This window comes from Excalfactoria chinensis, chromosome 17 (assembly GCF_039878825.1).
Source record: "Excalfactoria chinensis isolate bCotChi1 chromosome 17, bCotChi1.hap2, whole genome shotgun sequence".
NCBI classification, from domain to species: domain Eukaryota; kingdom Metazoa; phylum Chordata; class Aves; order Galliformes; family Phasianidae; genus Excalfactoria; species Excalfactoria chinensis.
This window is the reverse complement of record NC_092841.1, coordinates 4561740-4581381: the sequence shown is the minus strand read 5'-3', so window position 1 is coordinate 4581381 and position 19642 is coordinate 4561740. Positions and strand designations below refer to the sequence as shown.

The following is a 19642-nucleotide window of genomic DNA, read 5'->3' as shown; positions in this document are numbered from 1 at the left end:
AGGATGCTCTGATTCCTCAGAGCTGGATGTGCACAATATGCAAACACATGCTGAAATTTAGGGCTGAGTCTGCCTACCTTCCACAGACCTGCCTGCATGTTTCAGTGCTGATTGTCACCAGGGTGCTGCTGTAGGGATCAAACCAAATCAAGATCTAACACTACAGTGTTCTCTCCTTAGACAGATGGAAAAGGAACCATCAGCAGGTCTGACTTGAAAATAAAATATTACCTTCTCTCCTATCTCTGTGTGATCTCCTCCTGGTAGCACTTCCAGGTCAGTTTTTAAAGCACAGGCCTCCAGGATATGTTGGTATTTTTGCTCATTAAGAGCTTGGCCAAACAAAATGTTGTCTTTCAGCGTGGCATTCTGGATCCAGGCTTGCTGAGGCACGTAAGCAACAGAACCCTAGGACAAGAGAGGAGAAAGGAAACCCTGAACATACAGTAAGCATCAATTCATGCTTGAAATTCCAATTAAGACCTTCAGCAAACATATACAGTTTGTGTTCTATATATATTCACACTATATACTCTTGTGTGCTAATTGCTGGTCTGCAGTTGATTGAATCCGGAAAGGCGTTTCATGTAAAACATAAGTAAATATGTGTGGGCAAAACACAAATAAAGACACAGACAAGCTGGCACAGGAGCAAACAGATTTCCATCTCCTGCCTGAAGTGCATTGCAAGCAGTAGTAAGCATAAAAGCACATTTCCATTCCTTTGTTAAATGGCATTATAAACAACACCAACCTTCACAGCCACTTCTCCTTCCAGCTTTTCCATCTCACCCAGGAGGGCAGACAACAGAGACGACTTCCCACAGCCCACATGGCCAACAACAGCAACCAAAGCGCCACTGGGGACCAACAGGTTTATACTGTGGAGGAAACAGGCTGGAAATTAATTAAATGTTGGTTTACTGAAGACATTATGGGTCTTCAAATGGGCTGAAACACACACTGACAAATCAGCACAACCTCAACCTGACCGAATACAGTAAGCACAGCTTGGTCACTGGTTCTCTCCTCCCTTTCTTGTGTACAGTCAACTGTAATCGTAACTGCAGGAGTGAATGGAAACCCATTAATCTATTTTATGGGCTGTTAAGTCAGTGTGATTGATAGCAAGTCTCCCGAGACCCTATGCTGTGTCACGTCAGCCCATCAGCAGGTCAAACAGTGCTAAGAAGCATTTTGAAAGCTGTCTTTTAGATTTTGTGTTTTGTTTCAAAAAAACACAAGCAACTGTAGTGAAGCAGCGGGCAAATATGGCACACCTGCAAACGTTCCAACTATTGGACTACACTATCTCCAGTGCTAATAAGCAGGGTTCACAAGGATGCAAGAAAAATAATCTTGCCCAGTCAAAATACTTTACTGTTTTCCCTAATGTGTCCTACAAGGTTCCTCCTTAGGTTCTGGTTCCGAAGGTGAACTGCTCTGGAAATGGCTGACAGATGCAGCCTCTTCACCATCACAACGTCTTTCACTAATGAAATCAGCTCCGATTTCTGCTTGCAAAGATTCTGATGCAGAATTCTAATAGGCAGCAGGTGTTTTGCACACTGCAAGAGCTTTTTAGTTTGTTTTTACTAAAGGTATCAAAGCAAGACAATTCAAAAAGCATTGAATTTTTTCTTCATTATACTTCCCTCTTGCAGAGTTTTGCATTACTGCTGTTCCATGGAGTTGCTACTTGATGCTTAGGCCCAGGTAGAGTGCAGTTTGCATTGAAGCCAATGCTGCCACAGAATTGGTTGCCTGGATCAAAGCAAATCCTTGGAACTCTAAGCATCTTTCTGGCAGGTTTCCCACGTAACAAACCCAGCACAGTGCTGGGAGCTCCTTGGACAGGGAAGTCTAAGAACACTTATCAGGTTTCTGCGATTCTGATCCGACAACAAAGCACAACACAGGGAAGCGTATGCGCCCAGGCAAATTGTGTTTGTGTTCATTCAAATAGGCAAAAGAGCAAAACGTAAACCTGCACAGCCTGGAAATGGTGCACGGACAGCTGCAGGGATGAGCCTGCCATGGGGATCCTGAAAGAAGACCCCGCTGCTCACACGTCCATGAGCTAGAATTAAACCTAAAGCCAGACATCAGAACTGCCTTCATAAGGCATCGGATCGATTTAATTTGTCCACTGCTTCAATTAAAGAAAAAGAAATGACCTATTTAAGAAACTGAGCCAGCCTTTCTGTCCTTCAACAGATAACCACTTCAGGCTGGTTTCTGTGGAGTGAAAGCTTCACAGCACTGTTCTACGATGCCTACATGCTATGAGGCACAAGGTTTAGTTTGAAAGGCAGATGAGATGCACCATGGCTACGTGGGAACAACATTTTCCAGAAGTAAGCCTGCAGATATCACCAGACCTCTTTCAAATAGACTTCCCAGGAGCCAGAAGAACACAAAGCAAGCAGATGTATTGCAATTGCATAAAGAAATCTTACTCTTTCAAGGACGGCTTAAGCTCCTTTCCCCAGCTGAACGTCGCATTTTTTACACTGATGGCATAGCCTGTATGACAAAAATGCAACAACAAAGAAGGCAGGCAAACTATTACACAGAACAATGTGACTGAGAGACAGAGGAATCTTTGTTTACAGGTGTTTCTCTACGCTGCAGTTCCCTTTTCTGCTGTCATGGGAAGCAGAGTCTTGTGATTGCTCTGGGTCACAAGGCAGGAATGTTTATCAGTGCGAAAATAACTTGCCCATAGCTTAAGCCATAGACACTGAGCTTGCAGAAAAGATGCCCTGCTTCACCCTGCTCAGGTGAGGCTGGTCCCAGCATCTGCAGCTCAGGGCAGTTCTCATAGTCTGTGCCATCATTCGCACAGCTGCACTTGAGAAACCAATTTCAAGTCAGCAGGAGACCAACAGCACGCTGTTGACTTTGGTGATTCAGATTAAATTTGCTCTGTACAGGTTTTTGCTTGCCACACTAACAAGTCACAGATCTGCAGGCTTCCTTCATCTCCTGGTGGAGCGATGGATTACAGTAAGCACACAGCAGCTGCGCAGCCATCCCTCCTCCTCTGCACACAGCATCACATGCCAGAAGGGTTTCAAACTGCAGTATCACCAAAATGCATGACATGAGAAAACACAGGTTTTAAAGACAAGCTGTTTTGCTCACTCCTTTTGGGATACTGTGTTTGCAACGGAATACAACAGAACTACTGATATTGTTCCTGAGCACTGGTGCAGTGTGAAAGGTGCGAGCATCGTTCAGCGCTGTTAGCAACCATCGCATTGCCAAGGCAAACTCGTGCCCAACAGTGCAGTGCCAAGCTCAGCACAGCGGCAGTTACAGAAGTTTCAGGCTATGGAGTCTGAACGACAAACACAGACCCTTCAGAGAGGATGTTCTGTTTTCCTTTTTCAATGTGCTGTCACATTCTTTTTGCTCTTTTGGAAGCTCCACCAGCCCCAAACAAACACGAGGCGCTTTCTGCAGCAGCGCCATGAAGAAGCACACCGAACTCTTTACCTGGTGCAATCACGTTTCTTTCCACACAATTTGGATCGAGCTCATCGTGACTCAGGAACTGCTGAATTCTCTTCAGGGAAACACTGGTCTAAGAAAAGAAAGCAGCATTACTTTGTCATTCCTTTAACAGGGACTTAATGCTCTCACTGCTGGCAAGGAAAGCACACGGAGTGGCTTAAGCTTTCACTCCATGGGCATCCCGAACACTGACTCATTCTCTCCTTTCAAGAAGTCCTACGCTGAAATTCAAGTTTTCAGCTGTGAAATTTATTAGACCAACCTACATTCACCTGAGTGAAGCAAATCCTCCAGATGTAAATGCCACACACACACACACAGAGGCTCACTCAGAAGTCTGGGTGGTTTCCAATGTGCTGTGGTGCTGCTGAGAGGATACTAGAAAGAAAAGCAGCTCTGATCTGTGGGATCGCTGCATTCTAGGAACAAAAGACACCTGGGGTTCTCGTTTCACACAGCTTACACACAGACCACCCTTACCTGTGCAATGTTGCTGATGACTTGTGGAAGCATAGTGAGTGGGAACTTCAAGATATTAAACAAGGAAAGCGAGACAAAAGCCTTTTCTGCATCCAGGGTATTCCTCTCATCCACCAAGACATAGACAGCAAATGTTGTCAGTGCTACCTGAAAGCCAGAAGGTGAATTTACTGCCAGAGGTACGTGACGTTTTGGCATTGCAAGCAGCACTCAAGCACAACAGGCATGTTTGAAATAAGAGTATCAACACCGACACCAAGAAAATCCTTCCTTTTTGACCTTTCCCACACACTTATCAAATGAACAAGCTGATACCAGTTATCAGCAAGAAACAGGCATGCAGAATCAAGTCGTTTGCTGATTACTAACACCATGTTTAGTTGAACTAGGAGATTCAGAAGGCAAACTACAGAACCGTGGCAAATACAAATGAGAAGTGCTTATGGAGCTGTGGTTTGGCTGCTCCTGCAGCACTGCCCAATCACATTCTCCCATTGTAAACTGCAGGCTGACTTTTGACAGAGCGCTCATCTGCATGCTTCTGTGCGTGCAAACCATACCTCTCCTTGCAAAAAGGACCGTGGGGCAATGAAATGGAAAGCATAGGAAGAAAAACCAGAGGAAAGAAAGTCATTTCAGAACTGGTAATGTGTCGTTCATGCTTTTTTTTTTTAAAACATTAAATTAGTTGGGGAAAAAAAAAAAAAGGTTGCAGCATAAAACGGTAAAACAGAGTGCGGAAAGAGGGAAGGAGGCAGAAATGAAAGAATAAGGCTCTGTGCTGATCAACAATCAGACTCCAGTGGTGAGGACCACTACTCAGGAGTGTCTGTGAGGCCTCACATCCCAGTTTCAGTTTGTTATGGGAAATACTTTGAGTGGCCAGAAGTTCCCCTGAGGTGGCCGTTCTCAGTTTCCAGCAGCAGGCTTTACCAAGAGCTACTTGGAAACAAAAGGGCTCTACAGAACAAGGAACCTTGCTTCTAAGTGTGTGAAAAGCTTTTTATTTCCCCCCCCCAAAGTTATTTCTATTTGGTTCCCATGTTCATTGGGCAGATAGAGAACTTCCCGTTCCTCCTTCAGGGATGCTCTTGTGCAACACAGAACGTCATGCAGGCACAACCTACCAGGAACGGGGAGCTGATCCATGCGAAGTTGGACAAGGAGTTGAGGTAGGCAGACTTTTTCAGCACTCGCAGCTCATTCTTTCTGATCTCCAAGACTTTTTCTGAAAACGACGGCTCCCAGGCATACAGCTTCAGCACCTTAATGCCACCCAGAATCTCATTCATTAGCTTAATACGGGAGTCTTTATACCGCATCTGCTCCACCTAGATTGTTAGCAAGCACAGGAGACAGGGTGTCACTGGAGTGCCTGGATGGGAGCTGTGAATACATTGTCTCACAGCTAGGTTGGTCCTTGGCTGTTTCTAAAGAGGACGTGAAAGGAGATGGAAGAAGTCAGACCGTTATCTGTAAGCCCGTGTGCAAGTTTATACCTCCAGGGAAACTTGGGATCAAGGAAAGTGATCGGGAAGATGAGCACAAAGGCTTCATCTGCTTCCTGCTCATCTTCACTGTTAGGAATTGCATTTTCAAAACCACTTTTGGGAAAGATTCAGAAGAAATACTTCCCTTTGATTTCATCAGCCTTTTCCTGATAGGCACAGCTGAATTCCTCACGGGATATCCCAAACTCTGTGGTTACTCCTGGTTTATTTTTCTCATACACCCCAGGATACAGGGCTTCATTCAGCTACTTCGGAAAAATCAAAGCATTCTCAGCAGGATCAACAGAATGAAGAACTGCTTTCACACGCAGCAGGGTACGGCTCTGAGCACCGCACCACGGGCAAGGGAAAGAGGAGCGCTACTCCCGGCTTCGCCACCCGAGAGACTTCACACTAAGTCTGAATGTCTCCTTCAGGCATGTTGTAACAGTGCTTGCTACTAAGCTGCATAAGCGTCACCATCTGGACTTGTTTTCCTGCTCTCACCCTTTTTACCCCCGTGGATTGATTTCTTTTTAAAGCTTCCATCCCACCCCTGAGAAGTGGCACAGCACCATCCGCTTCCTCGATTTGAGCAGCACAAAGCCAGAGGGCACTATCATATTGCTTTTTCAGCCTTTCTCGACTACAGACAACTAATGGGGGAGGGAATAAAGGATGTTTTTACCTCAAGGTAACAAGGCAAATTGCCCTCACCTCTCCTAGCACAGCTACAATCTCAGATGATGCTTTCTTTCTCTGCTGGCACCTTACCTGGAATGCTCTGGTTTTGATGGCTACTGCAGAGTTGAATGGGATAAGTAAAACCATCACGGCGACTCCTGCCAGCACAGACGGCCCTAGAGCCTGGAGTGACAGAGAAAAGGTAAGTTGTTGTACTGGAGCGCGGCATCCCCAGTGGGGAACACGGAAGAACCAGCAGGTTTTGAAGCAGAAACACATTGCCTCACTGATGAATATCTGAGACAGACAGCTGGACTCCTCCCAGCGAAATTCTGGTTCCACAGAACAGCTACGATGAGGAGACAGAGAAATAGACAAGCATCCACTCTGGGTGCGATTATGCCAGCGCTGGTGGTGGCAGCATGCTCTGCCATTTACCTGCTAAGTGGTTCCCAGTGGGAGGGGAAAAGGTTTGAACTGGTGCAGATACAGAGCTGCTGAGTCAATACAGAAAGGCAACAAACAAGCTCCGGAGAAGGGAATTTTCCACCAACTTTTCTCTGACCCGGGGAGCTGTAACTACTGAATTAGCTCAGGTCCCACAAGGTGGATAAAAGCACATGAAGCAGCAGAGCTGTACCTCGTAAAGTTGCTGCAGCTTTATGGCTCTCCAGAATAAATCTGTATGGTTATGTTGGTGCTACTGCTCTACACAGATTAATTGCAGGGAAACATCTTAAGGATGAAAGGCAATGTTAAAACTGAATATGGAATAAACAAGAAATTTCACTGAAGAAGAAGTTAATTCCAGTTGGGATGTATGGATTCACTCCATGCTAATTTCTTTACATGGCATCACATCATCTTTGTAGATGATTCATATTTCCCTTTTCCTTTTTAATTTCTGTTTTTTCATCACATTCCTCAGGCTCTCATTTGTACCAACTGGTGGGAACACTGCGATGAGTTCTCAGCAGAGCCCACCAAAGCACACGAGGGACAACAGGATCATAAGGGATATCTTTTGCTTCGACTGCATTATCTCACCTGCCAGATGAACAAAATCATCAAGAAATGAATTGATCTTGTATAGCAGTACAAGTTATCATACCAAAACAAGGCAGCGTGAAAAGCACATAAGAAAAGGGATCCAAAAAATATGCCTGCACACCATTTAGAAGGCACGTGAAGGAAGGTGGCAATGTCGGTACCTGCCAGAGGAAATACAACGCCAGGCACGTCTGGAGTGGTGCAGACCACAACATGTTCAGGAAAGCCACCAGATCCATGAAGCGCTGGGCATCCACTGACATCAAGTTGACGATTTCTCCAACAGTGGATGAACGCTTTGCTGAGTTTGTGATGACCAAAGACTGAGGAAAGAAGAGACATCCAGGGGATTCACAGTCTTGATACATCCAAGGAAACATGGAGAAGAATTCCTCACACATTAAAATACAATAATCCCAAGAACGTGCACTAACTAGCTCAGAGCTCAGGCCTCTTTCTTGGTTTTATACCCAGAGTTCTGGCGCGTGAAATGCTTCCCGTCTTACCTTTCGGTATATCACTCCAGTGATTCCAGTTCTCAGCCTCATCCCAGTAACAAAGCAGTACTGGAAATGCTGGTGAAGTATGAGGGTCTGCAGCACAGCGCAGGTAAACATCAAAGCCGCGATCAAAAACCCCCACCAGGTTGGGGCATCTTTGTTCTTAATGAAGCTGATTAATACACTGTTTTTCAGAACATTACGGAAGGAAAAGGAAAGAAAAAAAACATACCATAAGTTTAATGGGACATAACACAGCTTCCCCCTGCCGTGGCATCCTGCCATATCCTCTCTCCAGCCACAGCAAGTAAATGGCTCTCTGGGATGCAATCTGAGTTACAAGTTCAGTCAACCAACATTGCAAAGACTGTCATACTGCAAAACCCGAGGCTCTGCCAGTGAGAAATCTGCAAATGAGCCTGCAGAAAATGAAATACGTTGAGGAAGTCGAGGTCTCCTCTGAGATCCAGGGATTAAACACAGGGCTCAGTGTCAGGCAGCCCCACAGGGTTAGTGGTGAAAGGCAGGACACAGCAGGGCAGCAAAGCATGAAGAACCAACTTCCTACCCAGACCCAACTTGAGCTACCTGAGCGCCCCTGCCTGGGGTGCTTCCCCTAAAAACCTGGATTAAAGGACACCTGCCTGGATGGATGCATGGAAAATTCTTCCCTCCCACTTCTTGGTAAATGGCAGCAGTGCTAAGATGGCTTCATTACCTTTTATTAATTAGCCATTTCTTACTGTTTGCAGCTGCAAGGCCTGAATAGCTGCCATACAACCAGCAAGTGGAGCAATGTATTGCAAAGTGCAGCTTTCTCAGAAATCACATTTCTGATTGCAGGCTACTGCCCAGAGAGCAGAGTTTTCAAAGTAAGAGGAACAGATTTGGTTCCACCATTCAAATAACCTGCACAAGGGGGGAAACAACACTTGGAGAAACTCAAAGAGCCGCAGAGCCTTGCTTTAGAAACAGGAGGTTGCTGCAGTTTTCTTTCAGTCACACTAACAGGACTCCTCACCTCTGCACAGATTTAGACCCAGCTGGTGGACAGAAAGCAACTGCTGCTCCCTGAGATGCCGCTATTTGCACCGTCCTGTTCTCAGCTAATGGTTATCTGGTGACATTCTCAGCTTGAGAATAGCACCAACAGGGAGAAACGTGGGGATCGTGCAGACTGCGTTATCGAACTGAATGACGGTGCTCCTGGAGATGGGAAGTGCAGACATTGCTCATACAGAGAGAATTTGAGGACATACAATTTTTGACAGTATTTTTTCTCCCTTTTCTCTCTCTCTTTTTTTTCTTTTTAAGTTTTATTTTACACAGAAATTTACTGCATCTGCGTATCACACATCCTTCTCACTGTGAACTACTAGAAATGCACAAACTCATCTAGAAGCTCCAAAATCCATCCCAGATGATAGCAACACAGTCAAAGCACGGCACCACACTTCATTTGTATCGTCACACCACAGCTGCTGCCACCACCAACCCATGTGGGTATCGGATGCACGGAGGCTGCTGGATTCAGCAATCAGCTCTCTGCTTTGATTTCACACATCATCTTTTAGAACTGGGAAGAAATTGCTTCGGACTGCTGCCTGGCACCGCGGGTAACGTGCAGCCCAAAGCCAAATATTGCTGATGGGTGATTTATGACTCTTTCATTTCAAAGAAACTTGCCGCAGTTTGCAGCTTGGTGCACAGTAAGGAGCTCCTGTCTGAGGGCATTTCAGTGGGAGGGAATTTACACATGCAGCACAGTGAGGGAAACCAGTTATGCATTTCAATAATAAATGCTGCTTGCCAAAGCCAAACCTCCATAGGGATGCACATAGAAACTGCTCTCACAGGAAACCAACCTTAGCAGCTGAGGGTTGACAAATGAAAGTAGGTCTTGTATCAGCTTAAAGAAAGAGCCGATTAAGAAGTACGGTCCAAAGGTCCTCAGCAAAGCCTTGAGGAAGGAAGGCTTCCTATTGTGCCTCTTGCCCCTGATCAGAACTTCTGCTTCCTCTGGGCCATCACCAACATGGTTCAGTGCATGGTTAGATTTCTTCCTATATGCCACATCCTCTTTCCTGGGGGAACAAACCAAACAGTCAGTGACACTGACCATGTGAACATCGCTGCCCACTGTATAAAGCACTGATATCTAAGGTAATGAAAGACAGCTTTCCTGCAAAGGTCTTTGAGACTGTTTCCACTGTGAATTGCTCCCAAGGAGCAGCCTAGCAGCTTTTCTGTCAGAAAGTACCAGATCGCTGTTAATTCTTGAGGACCCAGAGAATAATCCCATGAATGGCAGCCAGGAAGTTTAAGTCCAAGTAGAACAACGAGAAGGAAATGAGAGTCTGAGACGCATAAGCCTTCTAAGAAGGGACAGATGGAAAAGAGACCCGAGAAACAGGGAAGACTTATAAAAAGGCTTTTGAAAAATTACTTGCAAGCACTACCAAGTGTGGTTGGATTTATGATTCTTCTCAAAGAGCACGCAGATTGTTTTGGAGCTGGCTGGCTACAGAGCCTAATAATTCCAACAGCCCGTGAGTGTTCAAAATGACCACTGGGGCTGACAGTCCACGGGCAGAAACTTGTTCACATCATTTCAAAGGAGGAAATGTGCAAATCCTTATCTCTTTGCAGTGCAGTCTGAGGGTGGGGTAGGGGACCTAAACCAGACAAAAAAATCTCTGTTTGTTTTCTCTTTCAGATGAGAACGAGAAGCTTCATCTTTATCCCTCCAGATCAAACCTGGAGAGTTTATGAGCAAAGCTTTATTTTCTGGCAACGAGGTCATTAAACTCATTGAAGGAGAAACAAGACTACTTGCCTCTGGCTTTGTGCTATTAAAAATGTTTATTACAGCCAGCTAACAGCAATGCAATAGTTCTCTTGCAGCAAAAAGTCCCACAGGAAATACACTCCTGGTGTTTACCATGGGTAGCTAGGTGAGGTCAGGGCTTCAGCACCGCGTGCCTGGTTGCACCCAGTTCTTTCTCAAAGCAAAAGCCATGTGCCTGGCTTCCATGAGTTATAGTTTGCTAGACAATACATGCTGATTATCCCATGCGAAACATACAGATTTCTCACTGGTAAAAACAAGGCCCTGAATCTTCAAATCATCATTCTCCAAAAGCAGAAGGTAACCAAAATGGGGCTACATGGATCCCAGCACACCCTCATGTTTCCAGCACCGCTCCAGCTCCGCTACAACGCAGTAAGAGAGCAAGCAGAGATTTCAGCCATACAGCCAAAGAAGTAAAAGCAAAGGGGAAACACTACCAAGTGCTTCACTGTCTCCAATATAACAATGATTTGAATCTACACCGACTGAAACCCATACTGAGCTCTCCTGTAACTCATCAGCAGAGAATCAATTAGCAATTACTTAACAGTAATTCACAAGAGTGGTTTGCAAGAGAACTGTAAAGCAATATGCAAAAGAAGTTTTGTAGACTGAGATACAAGAATGTGATAATCATTACAATTAAGTAAATCTGAAGATGTGGCTGGCAACTGATTAAATGTTTTAAGTAAATGATTACCGCATACACTGCTGTTACTTCCTGGGATACTCTCTACACACTCACAACCGATTCAGTGTTTTCATGTCATAAAACCTTGCTAATCAGAGTTTGAAAAGAAAGGGGGGGAAAAAAAGCCTTTATGATGGCTTCCAGCCCATGGCTGCCAGTGAAGATTTAGCACAAAGTAGCTGAGAACGTCCACTCATAAATGAAGAATCAGTAAAGCCGTGCAGTTTTTAGAGTTACTCGAAACCCAGCAATCCCCAGTGCAGTGATTTGCTTTGGCTTTGCTCTTTTTCCCACCTGAGAATGATTAACATTGTGACCACTGCATTTTACCTGAGCTTAATACAAGGCAGAATGAACGGCTGAATTCACTGCCAACTGGCCCCAGCCTACATGAACGATCTCCAGAACACAATGACAAAACCCCAGGCACGGTTTCTGGTTTTCCATCAAAGCTTTTCCTGGACCCTGGGTGCTTCCACACAGCAGATGTGCTCTTACTATAGGAAGGCCTGAGGGTGAGATTTATCCCTGCGCAGCAAAAGACCAGAACCCAGACCACGCACATTATTCCACACCATAAAACTAGAGACATTAAAGAAGTAGAAAAAAAAACAACAAAAAAGGAAAACCACAATCATAGCACATGCAGAGCACGAGTGGACGAGCTGCTGGTGTTGGTGCTGGAAGCCTTTCAGGTTTAGCTGCAAAGCAGAACTCTCCACAACACATTCAGCCTTGCCAAGAAGCTTATGACTTTCCTCATATTATCACACAGAAGGGTCTTTCCAGTTTGGCACGGATACGCACAGAAAATAAGAGAGGAAAGCCTCCATGTGGAGGAGAAATCTCCACAATGAAAGGAAATGGAAGCACAAGCATCCCCCTCATTGACATTTTTCATCTGTAACACTCTGATGGCCCATCTCTTTGTTCGGAGACGTTTTGGACACTGACCAGTGGGAGAAGGAAATGCAGTTGCAGAACAAATGACTTCTTAAGATTAGGCTGGAACAGAACATGTAACAAAAAGGATATCCTCTCCAGCATGGATGTAACCATGCAAATTCTGACCCTCATTCTATTTCCACAGGAGACAAAGGGAGTTTTGCTGCTCATCTCTGAGGCAACAGCAGCAGGGTCTCAGCTCCAGGAGGGACGTCCCTCTCCCTTCACTCTCCCTTCACGAGCAGGGATAGCACCATATTCTTATTTCTTGGAAGTGCAGAACTGTTTACTGCTAAGAGCCTTAAGGCTAAAATTAATCTCAGGTGAAAATCTCACAACGGTGATAGTAAAGAACCCCTTTTGATTTATGGTGCCCAAAAGTTGTGTTCCAGCATGCCCAGGAGGGATGCAATTACAGGTTTAGACATCCACCAGCCCAGTAATAAAAGTTATTCACTTTCTCCACTCCAACCAACTCACCACCTTCCATTTATACATCTTCAGCCCTTCTCCACACGGTAAATGACACCATCTGCCCACGCATATTTTAAGCACCTAGTTATAAAACGTGTAGGTTGTGCACAAGCCCCGAAGGGCCGCTGCCTGCCTCTGCCTAGAAGCAAATCTGACCATTAATATTAATAAGGAACAGATGGAAATAGAGGTAGATGTCATGTTTACTCGGCTGGTTTTCAGGGATGAACAGCTCATTAGCGCTGAATTGACTCATCAATCTCCATTTGCAGAACCGTTGCATTACTTACTGTTCACACTCTGCTTTCTCTTTGTCCCATTCTCTACTTAGTTTCTGCACGATATTTTTTGAAACGTCATCTTCGTTCAGTGACCACAAATCCTTGTCTTCAAGAGGCTTTTTGTAACCCCGAATTGCAAAGCTGCAAATACAGAGAAAAACAGCCCAACTCAGCTTGGCAAACAGCACGCGAGGCACTGCAGCCACTCGCTGGGAGTGGGAAGCTGGCAGAAGAGGTGGATACACAGGAAAACAAAAAGGGACAAACAATGGTGATAAGGATGCCTGTATTTCCCTCAGTTCCTCATCTTGATGTTTGCAGTTCAGGAAAGGACACCCCGAAGTTTTGATAACATGTATTTGACTGAAAACAGAACTTTAGGGGGAAAAAAAGGGCAATCAAAAACAACATCCAGGAGCATTTGGATTAAACTGAGGTGCTCAACGAAAATAGCGAGAAGTCAGAGGTAAAAATAATCATAATGAACTGCCAGAGACAAATGAAATGCAAAAGGGCAGCTTACAAAAGCTAAAGGAGAACCAGATTTCTCTCTCCAAACACGTGAAAATTACAATTCCTCAACTCTAAGGGAAACTTTGCCAAGAGATACAAACGTCTCACTGCCATAATCCCTACAGGAGAGCTGGACATTCAGAACTCTCAACACTCAGAAACATCTCACTCTCGCCAGAAAGAATTTAATGATTCTGCAGCCAGGGCAGTGAAGTTGCAAAGATAAAGGAGTGAGGATCTCAAAACTCTCAACTGCTCTGAAAAAACTGGGTTTCATCACGGCCTTCAGCATCGATTCACGGCTTTGTCACAGAGCAGAAAAAAACCCTGTCCCATCTTTGACTCTTTAGTACACATCCCAGAGCACCGCAGTCTCAACAGTTGGTAGTAATCATTTGAATATATAACCCAATTTCCTCATGCAAAGAAAATGTCCTCATAACAAAAGCATTCACCCGTGAGCCTCAGATGGAAATGATGCATCTCAGGTGCAGGAAAAGTTTCCAGTATTTTCTTCTTGTGCTACATGCTCCTGCAGCACACGGTGTGCACAACCAGGCTGTGTGTGCTCGCAGTCATGGCAACTGCTGCCATCGCTCTGCAGGTAAGATTGGGCAGCATGAGCTCCCTAAAAGTGGTCTGCAAACATTCATGTTCTGAAAGTGCTGACAGCGCTGTCATGAAAGAACACCCAACGCCAACTACTTGAAGGGGAGAAGGGCCTCTACGTAGGTAACTCTGTACAACACATATCACAAATAGAGCTTATGGTTGTCAGCTGTCCAACGCACTGAAGAGAGAAGCTCACCTTGTAAACCACCAGAACGTCAGTCTTGAGAGAAAGCCCGAAGTTAACTCTGGAGAGGGATTCTACAGTAAAGTTATACAGGAAAAAGATTAAATCAAGACAACAGGAAATGAGTCTACATGTTACATGTCGGTACCTAAGATCTAATTGACCCCTGTCATTTCCCAAGCTGTGCAGATCTCCTTTCGTCTGTACAGAACTCTTAATACACTGCCTTTAAATCACACTTGTGTGAAGTGAAATGTCATCCCGCAGTTACTGAAATGTTCATCCAAAAAAAAACCAACTCAACTTCTCTCTCAGCTCAGTTTGAGCATAAATCCAATTACAGAGACCACTTTATGAACTGGAGAAGAAATTTAACCCACCAATATCTCCTGTTATTCGTGGTCCTTTTCACATCTATTCTCAGTACATACAGAGAACTGGTTTATTGCATCAACCCTTCAAGAGTTCAGTTAACTCCACAAAAACAACAAAGAATGGTCCTGGAATAATTAATATTAAGCTTTAGCTTTGATAAGTTACATTTATGAAGCAGCAAGCAGGAGGGGTGCACTCTCTGTACAGATTTTGGCCATTATTGATGGCACACATCATAGCAGAAGGCTTCAAACCCCAATACTACTCTGCTTACACATTGTTTCTTGAGGGGGATCACCAACTACAGCTAGAATCTCAGTGACAATCCAAAGCTTTTCTCAGTTACAAACATTCTCAGTGGAAATCTCAAGATGCGATATAGTAAAATGTACCTAAAGCAAAATAAAAGTACTTACAGGGTCTGTGCTGGCAGGGGAAAAGAATGGAGGCTTTTCTTTAAAACATGAAAGGATCAACTCAATGATTAGCAAAACAAAATAGATGTAAAACGTGGCAGACCTGAACCTCTCATTTACATGGTTCTGAAGGGAAAGAAACACAGTAAATAAGTCCCGTTGTATTTCCCACCACAACATACATACATGCACACACCGACTGGTTCAGGATCTGTTAGCATTCCCTTTCTTCCCCCACAGCTGAGTTCTGCACAGCAGTTGCCAGCAGGAGTTATCTGACAAAAGCATGCATGTACTCTGTAAGGCACCTAAGTAAATGCTTATCTCCTTGTTGCTTTTCCTTAAAGCCTGTCAAGTCACCCTCACTGCATGGAGACATCCCCTGGAATCAGGGCTACATGACATCCTTTTAAATGACCTCCAGGGGCTCTTGCAAGATCACGTCACAGGAACTGCCAACCCAGATCAGAGAACACCCATTTACTGTTTACAAGCAGTCAATATCAAATGCTTTCCGAAGAAATAAGAAAACATTGCACTGTAAAAGATCAGCTCCATCTACTGCGGAGATATTCCCTTTCCCACTCATTTGAGCCTGCAGTTGACTTAAAACTTCTTGCTGGGAGGGTATATCCCCTATGCAGCTCTTTCATAACCTCATGTGGTTGTGAATGCTCTCATTGTTCACTTAAAACCTTTAGTCCTGAGGTGTGACAGAAAGAATATTTCGTCCTCGGCAGTTGTAAGAGCAAGAAGGGATGCTGCCCACACACATTCCAGGTTTCTGCCCTCATAACTTTAAGTTGATCACAGAATCAGCCATTGACAGTCCATTATTTGCACTTAATCACCAGTGCTACGGTCTTTAAACTGGTCTGAAGTGGTGCATGAGGGTCTCACCAGGGCTGCAAGCACCTCCCGGGGAAGCCCTGCACAGACTGTCCTCTAAGGTTTAATTCAGCCACCACTGGAATATTTACAACAGTCAGACACAGCAGGATCTTTGGGAAAAGGATAACACTACTAGTGGTAATACATAAACAAACAGTGCATTAAATACACCAACAGAACTGGCAGTGATTTAGAATCACTTTCACTGAGGAGCAATCACCTTAATGTTCTCCAAATACTCCCTTTCATTCTCAGCCTTTGATGATCTGATCACTGAAACAGCCTATGCCCTACTGGGTGAAATTTGTTTCTTGGAAAAACACAACAGCATTCTTAATGTGGGAGAGCCAGCTATGCTTTCAGGCACGAACCAGAACAGCCCAGGTTTCTTTCCTCTCTCCTCTACGTTTCGTTGTTGATTTACAGCCACAGTTGGGGTGAAAATGCTGCCCTCACCACACTGCATTGACAAGAAAGGATGAAGGATTTGTACAGAATGGCCAAGCAGTCTGAACAAAAAAGGAAGGAATGGGGGACTTCATAAGAAAAAGGGAAGAGAAGGGAAACAGACAGAAAGTGAGTGAGAGCTGGATGGTGTGTGTGTGTGTATTTACATACATACACACGGTGTTGGCACAGCCTTCAGATGTCTAACAGGTTTCCAGTACACCCTCAGGTCTCATTGCATGAGAAACCCCAGGTCCCCTCAAGTTAGACAAGTCTGAGTCGACACAATGGAACCAAATTCCTCTTTCTGGCAAAAGCCAGGTTCAGATCTGACTCCAAGCACGATGATTTGTTCCCCTGCCACAGATGTTAATGCTATGTTTCCTGTTCTCCAAGTGCTACCAAGGATGGCACGTTACCTGTGCTGTTGTAGTCACGATCTTAGACCGGAAAGGCCCCACGGCACAGAGCACAGACAAAAACCAGAAGATAATGAGCACTCCAGAGGACTGAACTCCTCTCAGTCTCTCGTACTGAATCAGCAACGTAGCTAACAGCTGTGAAAAGCAAGCACAGGAACATGTGAGCACAACCCCGTCCCACTGCTCCCCTTATTCACACTTGTGCTGGCAGCAGGACTGCTATGAAGGCAGGTCCTGTCACACCTCCACAGGACTCGGTAACAAAACCTCCTCTGTCTAAGGGAGGCATGGAATAACTCTGTGAAATAATTTGGTTCTATCATTTTCAGAGCCCCTGCTACGGGATCTGACTTTCAAACCAGGCTTTGTACCAGGGGCCACACACAATGAAGTATTAACTACAAATACATTAAGTAAATTTAAGACCTGTTATTTCTCCTATCCAGATGGACAACCATGACCTGCCTAGAAAACAGCATTAAAAATATATTAATCTTACCAAGGAGATTAAAAAAAACTTAATGGGCATGTTTTACAGCTTCATTTTTCACATAACAGCCCCACGTCTGTTTGCTATCTTAGGCAAAGAAAATTTGGTTTCTGTTTATTGGAGGAACAGCCAGCAGATAAGAGAGAGAGTCTGACAAAGTCCAACGCAACGCTGAACTACGCACAAGCCAAACTCAATCATACCTCCCTGCTTCATACCCACGTTCTCTCCACACTTGAGAGAGCGGTTAAGAGCAAGGCAGAACAATCTCCCCATTATAAACGTTTCAGTTTAAATAGGTGAGTCTGCAGGAGAGACACATCTGTAACTGTTACATCTTTACTGTAACATCTTTACGGTTGGCAAAATCTGCTTCAATAATCCGAGTACCAATTCAGTTACAAGAGTACAGGATAAGACAATAAATGCAAAGGAGCCTCCTTCCTCCCCCATCCATGTAAGAGTTTTCCTATCAGCCACCATAAGTAGATGCAGCTACGAACCATAGTGATGCCAATGACCAGCGGAGTCACAAAGTAGACTGGTGGTGGTGTTCTGCCCTGCAGGAGCTCATGGAAAGAGTAGAAGAGATCTGCCCAGCTCACACACCACAGCAGGACGCCGAACAGCTGAAAGCAAACAGAGACACTATTTGGTGCACTTACCACCAGGGGAAATCAGGGCAAAGTCATTATGATTCACAGATGTCCAGCAAGACAAAACTGTGTGAAGAGAACAACACTGCTACAGCTGCATTTAGGCTAATGGAACTGCCCCACTGCACTCAGAGCAAGGATCCAGCCTCAACCTTTTTGCAAAGTATACACAACCACAGCTAAGAGAAAGATTAAAGCAGTCACCTTTGAGGTTCTTTCGTTCTTTTCCTCCCCACACTACTCAGTTTTAATTGGAAACACGGGCAGCATCCTGATTAAAGGCAGACACGCTCGGAAGCAGATGCCCGCAGTTTTTCTCTGGGATAACCCGTTTCTCTCGTGGCCAATGGAAAAGACTTGTTTGCTTTTCTTACACCTCATCATTTATAAACCACAGGTACTGCTGTGCCACCTCTTAGGCACAAGATCCCAATGAAAACACATAGCTATGAGGCGGGTGCGGTGACTTGAAAAATACACCTTCCTGTGTAGATGTTCTCAATGACATCTCACTGTAAGTTTTCACTACGGCTACCTTAAGGTCTCTGCTTGGTTGCTTTAAGTGGTGGAGCATCACAGTGTTGGCCCACCATGGAGGCGAATGTTCTTCTGCTGAATAATAAACTCTTCATCCTACCCAGAAAGGTGTTTTTGTGGGATACCCTGGCAGGCAAGCTGTCCTTTGGAACACCCCCTCGAGGATTCTTAAGTAATGCTGCTGTTTCCTCTAAGTATGTTCTTTAGTCTCCCCATAAACCAGATAGAATCTTGTTTAAGCCCCCACCTTCAGCATTTACTCTGACACTGAATTGGATGTGAACTCATAAACTCAAGCCCACACATCACTTATGAGCACTGCGGAGATCTTACCGTCTTGAACCTGCTCAACATGGAGAGCACAATGTACCCTCTTTTAGAGCGCTTCAAGTATAGAAGATAAAAGGGTAATGCAGTCCACAGATAAATACTGGGGATCCATGCCAGGATGGTGTTCTGGAAACATGGTGTCAAGTCTGGATTGTCGGTGTGGATCGAAAGATTGGCATCCTGGAAAAAAGAAAAAAGGCTTTTATTAACAGAGAGGCAGAAGCTCCACCAACTGGAACACCTGCTTGAAGCTTTCCGAAACAGCTATTCTGACAACGTGGGGTTAATCCGTAATCATTACAAGCTCCAACCACAGTTATAAATACTGGACAAAAGCTTAAAAGGAAGGGAGGAAAAAAAACACACACAAAAAAAAAAACACCACAAAAGGCACAAAAACTTCTGCTCTCCTGCTCTCAGAGTCAGATCTCCGTTCTGCAGCACGCACACGTGCTGTTTGAGCCTTGCTTTGCTAAGGTCTGGTTACAGGTGATGATAGTGCCACATTTCTCAGGGATTCCCAGCCTGGATTGCAGCTCCTAAGCAAGAGCTTTTTCTCCAGCCAAAATCCTGGACTCAAGAACTCATCCAGCCAGAATATCCAGCACTGGAGAAAACAAACAGATTTGGATGACAAGTGCGTACCTACCCAGCAAGAAACCCTGCACTTCTAACTAACATTTCATCCTTCTTCCTTACGTGCTTCTGATGACAATTACTTCCCTGTCCTGAACAAAGGCAAAAGGAATACACCAAACATGTAAGAGGAACACAGACTTCTCAAAGACATTGCCAGCAGTGCTC

The 19642-nt window shown here is 44.7% G+C and overlaps 1 protein-coding gene across 6 annotated transcripts in view; it reads right to left on the bottom strand.

Annotated features, from left to right (window-relative positions):
- ABCC3 (ATP binding cassette subfamily C member 3) overlaps positions 1-19642 on the bottom strand; it is a 44878-nt gene that overhangs the window by 11734 nt on the left and 13502 nt on the right. For 4 of the 6 annotated variants that reach the window (XM_072352025.1, XM_072352023.1, XM_072352026.1 and 1 more), the window contains exons 2-17: positions 18842-19018; positions 17819-17944; positions 16823-16960; positions 15066-15191; positions 14287-14348; positions 12975-13106; positions 9589-9807; positions 7730-7907; positions 7385-7546; positions 6264-6356; positions 5127-5330; positions 4000-4146; positions 3502-3589; positions 2460-2526; positions 755-881; positions 232-408 (exon numbers count right to left, since the gene is read on the bottom strand). In XM_072352025.1, the coding sequence (XP_072208126.1) occupies positions 232-408; positions 755-881; positions 2460-2526; positions 3502-3589; positions 4000-4146; positions 5127-5330; positions 6264-6356; positions 7385-7546; positions 7730-7907; positions 9589-9807; positions 12975-13106; positions 14287-14348; positions 15066-15191; positions 16823-16960; positions 17819-17944; positions 18842-18862 (2067 nt within the window). In that variant the 5' untranslated portion in view covers positions 18863-19018. Of the gene's footprint in view, positions 1-231; positions 409-753; positions 882-2459; positions 2527-3501; positions 3590-3999; positions 4147-5126; positions 5331-6263; positions 6357-7384; positions 7547-7729; positions 7908-9588; positions 9808-12974; positions 13107-14286; positions 14349-15065; positions 15192-16822; positions 16961-17818; positions 17945-18841; positions 19019-19642 lie in introns of those variants that run through there. The other 2 variants (XM_072352027.1, XM_072352028.1) reach the window with 2 other exon arrangements.